At 34.6% G+C, this 5,020-nt stretch overlaps 1 protein-coding gene and 2 long non-coding RNA genes across 3 annotated transcripts; all 3 read right to left on the bottom strand.

Moving 5' to 3' along the window:
* Window positions 1-321: 321 nt before the first annotated feature.
* Window positions 322-1,818, bottom strand: LOC105315180 (iron-sulfur protein NUBPL-like). Its single transcript, XM_020005276.1, is given in 6 exon segments — window positions 322-856; window positions 982-1,067; window positions 1,477-1,491; window positions 1,494-1,590; window positions 1,634-1,691; window positions 1,740-1,818. Coding segments are annotated over 6 exon segments (294 nt in total). The 5' UTR covers window positions 1,772-1,818; the 3' UTR covers window positions 322-850.
* A 1,391-nt stretch (window positions 1,819-3,209) lies between these two features.
* On the bottom strand, window positions 3,210-4,276 carry LOC109589160 (uncharacterized). Its single transcript, XR_002188562.1, has 3 exons — window positions 4,169-4,276; window positions 4,078-4,124; window positions 3,210-3,304 (listed from the first exon to the last, which is right to left on the bottom strand). It is a non-coding gene; the product is annotated as an uncharacterized LOC109589160 (long non-coding RNA).
* Window positions 4,277-4,395: 119 nt separating this feature from the next.
* LOC109589159 (uncharacterized) lies at window positions 4,396-4,703 on the bottom strand. The gene is made up of 2 exons (XR_002188561.1): window positions 4,587-4,703; window positions 4,396-4,534 (listed from the first exon to the last, which is right to left on the bottom strand). It is a non-coding gene; the product is annotated as an uncharacterized LOC109589159 (long non-coding RNA).
* Between the last annotated feature and the right edge of the window lie 317 nt (window positions 4,704-5,020).

The following is a 5,020-nucleotide window of genomic DNA, read 5'->3' as shown; positions in this document are numbered from 1 at the left end:
TGTTGTGCTGTATGACACTTGCTGCTAGAGAAGTTTTTGGACAGCAGTTTTGTCTTATCCTACTGAGTGTTTGCTGCAAAAGAGCATACTTGCAGCATGATAGATCTAGGTGCCATTTTATTCATTTATACACTATCATGCAGTATATATTCAGTGTAAAAAATTATAATCACTGCACACAGTTCCTAAACTGCTTGTGGGAGAGGCTGGCTAAACAGAACTATTCATACTACTGATGGGGGTCTCCTGAAGGTGGCACTGAATAATTCTCAGCTATATTCTTATCATGAATTAGCCTGTATAATGAAATAGAACAACATGTAAAGTTAACCTGTGGACTATCAGACTTTGATATAACTATTGGTTGATAATCCACAAATATTACCATCTAATGGAACCACACCTTTAGAGGAAAGAGAGAGAGAAGGAAGAGAGAGGACAAAGACACAATAAAGCAATTAAAAGAGGAATAAATGAAGTGGAGAACAAAAAAGAAGTGATTAAAAATGATGTGTTGCTATAGTAACCTATTATGTCCACACCATAGATATTAGAGTTACAGGGATAGGAAACTTCCTTTCGCGGGAAATCAAGCTACCTTCCCCATACCGTATTAATTCTTTCTAATTGTCAGTAATTTTCATTTTTACACTGAGCAATGGTGGCTAGTCTGTGATGTTGCAGGTCTTTCTCATTGCCTTTCAGCCTCTTAGATGAGAGTGCTCAAAGAAAAGGCAAGATAGTAAACTGCCAAATTAAGAGACCACCAATATTATATTTAGGCAATTTGATGTAAAACCGCCAAAGTTTTAGACCGCCAAATTTCCGGCTATATGGTACTCTATAGTTACTAGTTCTAAAAAAGAAAGAAAAAGGAACAGATACAAATAAGAAGAAAGGATTAAAACCATAATTCATTCATATTGCTATTTATGCATATATTCACTTGGGATGCATATATTCGCTTGGGTTTAAGCTTACTGGTATGCTGACTTTTTTAAACATTTCAGCTCCTTTTCTAACATCAGATAATGAGAGATCCTGTGGAGTTGACACTAAAACCATACCTACAAACAAACAAACAACCATACCTACAAACAAACAAACAAACAACAACAACAACATGTACACGCATATACTGCAAAAAATTTAAAAAATTGGTAATAAAAATTAATAAATATAATATTAAATTATTAATTAAACCATTCATGAATAATTCTGTTTGATGTTAATGATATGAATGAGGTGTCCAAATGCTATGGAGACCGCTACATGGAAGCCATTTAACAGAATACCACAAGTATACATTTGCTTGAGCCTAATTAACCACTTGTAATAACTATGTCTCCATGAATATGTTTAAAACAAATAAACGCCTATGAGGCGTTTATGGAATTTGTAAACCTCAGGCTTCGCCCTCGGTTTTCAAATTCCATAAACACCTCATAGGAGGTGTTTATCCATTATTTATTTTACCAGATACAGGTATAATAACTGAGTGTCTCCAGGTCCAGGTGGCATATCAATTATTAATATATCCAACAGACACCAGGTCACACCTCTTAATAACCTCCATATTGCTGACATTACCTGTATATATACATGTACATGTAAATAATTATTATTAATTTACCATTAATCCTCTCCACACTATTGGCTCTGATTCTTCTACCAAAAAACACATTGACATACTAAAAATAATAGCAATAAATAATTAATTATAGATAATAATAAATTACCATTTCACATTATAATTGGTTAGCAGTATCATCTTGTCCTATATAAAATATCACGACAATATACTGGAATATGCTAATAATATACTAGTGTTTATCCAGTTCAGGTTGTCCCGACAGGTTCATTAAGACGTGACAATGATGGACCATACACATCAGCATCTAATAGATGGACCCTCAGCCCCTAATAATTAATAATTAATGAAATAACAATTAATACAAGGCTGCAAAAGTCGTGGCAGCCATTTTGAAGTGGGGTGAATCCTACTTAGTAACACTACCGCGTTACTAATAATTTGTACTTTCACATTTGCTAATGTCACTGCTAAATTAACGATAAAATTAAAAAAAAATTTAAATAAATAAATAATATTATACATTTATCAGCTATTGTAGATTTTCCAACTCCACCTATACCAGAGGCAATGAGGATCACGTTATTCACACCTGGAATAGGCCATTTTCTTGGTACTTTCTCTGAAAACTATTTTATAAATAATTTAGAAACTTCATATAAATTACTGTATTTTACCGATTAAATGCCCAGGCGTTTATTTCTTAGCAGCAAAAAAATTCTTTGAAAAAAAAATAAAAAACTGACTCTGAGCGGGAATCAAACCCCCAACTCCAGGAAAGTTAGACCAGGCTCTAACTTTTAAGCACTTTGGAGCTATCTAGACAGTGGTGCATTACTTTTGGTAGAAATATGTGTATCTATAGCTAGAATATATTAATGACAGGCATTTATTTGGACCAGGTGTTTATACGGTAAAATACGGTAAGTTAATTAACCCTTTCAGTTCAAATGAAATGAATGAAATGATTATTTAACTATCAATAGATTTTTAGGGGTAATCTAGGGGGAAATTTTTACAAAATTAGGGATTTCTAGGGAATTTTCGGGACCACCTGGTGAAAAATTGAAATTTGGACCTGGAAGCACTGAAATAGATAATAGTGCACACATTGGCCATAATAATTGTATGTAAAATAAAATAAAATGATGCAAAATAAAACAATCTGATTATAACTCATAAAACAGCTAATGACTACAAGAGAGGAACAAGAAGACAGAGAAAGAGGAGCAGGTACAACTGGTTGTTGTTAAGGTTATATACTAAATCTAGTCAGGCCAATAGTCAGGCAGGGCCAGGGGCCTGACCTTGCCTAAAATTTATAATTATAATTTTTTTCTAATACACATACACATTCTTATGTTGTGTAAAAACTTGAGCTAATTCCGATCAAGTTTGAATTTTTATGAATTTTTTAAGGTTCCTCAAAAATTAGGCCTACGACCAAAGGCTATAATAGCTTTGTGGTCTTAGCAAAAAATTTTGTCAAAAATAGCTGGGAGATAATTTTTTATTTTTATAATTTTTTCTAATACCACCCATCGCTACAAAGCACTTTAAAAAGTGTGCCAGTGTGGAAAGGCCTTAAAAATTAAAATTTAGTTGCATTCTACCTCTTTATGTCCTCCATATGATATGTTAGCCAACTCTTGCTGCCTTGCTTTGGCCAGGGTAAAAACACGTAGAGGCATACGTAGCATGTTGGAGTTGACTCTGAAATGAAAAAATAATGTCAAGTGAAAATTTATAATATTTAACCACATACCGTATACCGGAAAATTTTTGTGGCCAAAATTTCGTGGATCTTGCGTTTTTTTTTCAAAATTCCCAAAAATAAAATCTGCGAAAATCAAGTTAATACGGTTCAAGATGGCCAAAAAGTAGAAAACCACGAAAATTAAAGCCACAAAATTGATTTTTAGATGGATCCACGAAAATTTCTCGCTATAGACCTATTGAGCTGAGAATAAATTATATCATTAGAGTAAATACGGCAGTGGGTGTGGTAGGGAAGGAAATAAATTCCATGGACAGCAACCAATGAACAAAAGCAGAAAGCAAGCTATAGTAAAGAATCTGCTGCACATTGCACCAAATCTGTTTTATGAGATGCTTGGTAGCACCCATTCTTTCTTACAACCAACTTTTGTAGCTTGAAACAGTTCCAGACTAGTCAAACAAATCATTTTTATAGTTTACTCCATTCCTTCTTCATTGAATCTTGCCGTCCAAAATGGCAGCCAATTATTGTGCATTTGTGGATACCGTATCTCAAAATAATGATATTCATACACCTAGTCATTCTCAGCTCGAGAGGTCTATATAGTAATATATAATTACCATTAACCCGAGCATTAACCTCACTGCAATACATCATTCACAAGGCCTTGGGGGATTATGCCAATTAACACAATAGGACCCAATGCATAATGCACATACAATAGTAAAGAACAAGGTACCGAAGGAACTAACTGTCACTGCTCTACCTTTTAGTAATTAATTCTTGACGAGTTCTTCCAGAGTCCACTTTACCCTGCAAGATATAAGTAAACAAACACATAAACATAGTACACTGACTTCAATATCAACTCAGACTCAGTGAGTAGTCTGAGTACCCAGTACCCTAGTCTCGCTCGCTCGCCTAGTCTAGTCTCTCCTTGTCTAGTCCTTGAAATTCCATCACGTGGTGGCAGATGGTGACGTGGAGGTGTGGCCGTGGCAGTCATTGCATTGTCCATAGATATTAGAGTAAATGAAAATATACTATATATAATATTCTATATTATAATTATTACAGAAAATGATACAATTAAACATGTAATATGGTGATTAATGATTGACAGTGCTGATTAACAATGAATTCCAACTGCAAACATCATGATTGCCACAGCAAACTACTTGGGCAAGTAGAAAGAGTGTCCCTCTACATTATCGAAGGGTTATCTGTACAAAATAAGACAATATGCAACCAAAAACTAATGAAATGTATGCCTACCTGCTTCACTTCTCCAGCCAATTTCAATTTTACATACGATTAATTAGAGCAAATTGGCTTAAAATTAATACGGTATAGGTAACTAGCATTTCCAGCCGCGAACGGAAGTTTCCAATCCCTTTCCTTTACTCTATTATCTATGCATTGTCGATGTCATTGATGAAGAAGATGATGATGAAGATGAAGATGAACCAGAAGCTCGACCTAAAGACAACGAAGTCATTATAAAAGACAGTGAAGGAAGCATGGGTGCTTCGATATCTGGTATAAATTTATTATCTCCTCCTAGAAACGGCATCGTATTTTGCCATCAGATGACGATGTTCTGGTTACCGCCTTTGAACCAAAGAAAGGATGGCTGACGAACCCTACTATAAAGATTAAAACTGGTGGCTTGCGTTTCTCTGCATCAGGATACAGTAAATGCAGTACAT

This window comes from Amphimedon queenslandica, unplaced genomic scaffold, assembly GCF_000090795.2.
Source record: "Amphimedon queenslandica unplaced genomic scaffold, v1.1 AMPQUscaffold_11585, whole genome shotgun sequence".
Lineage (NCBI taxonomy): Eukaryota > Metazoa > Porifera > Demospongiae > Haplosclerida > Niphatidae > Amphimedon > Amphimedon queenslandica.
This window is presented reverse-complemented; position numbering and strand designations above follow the sequence as displayed.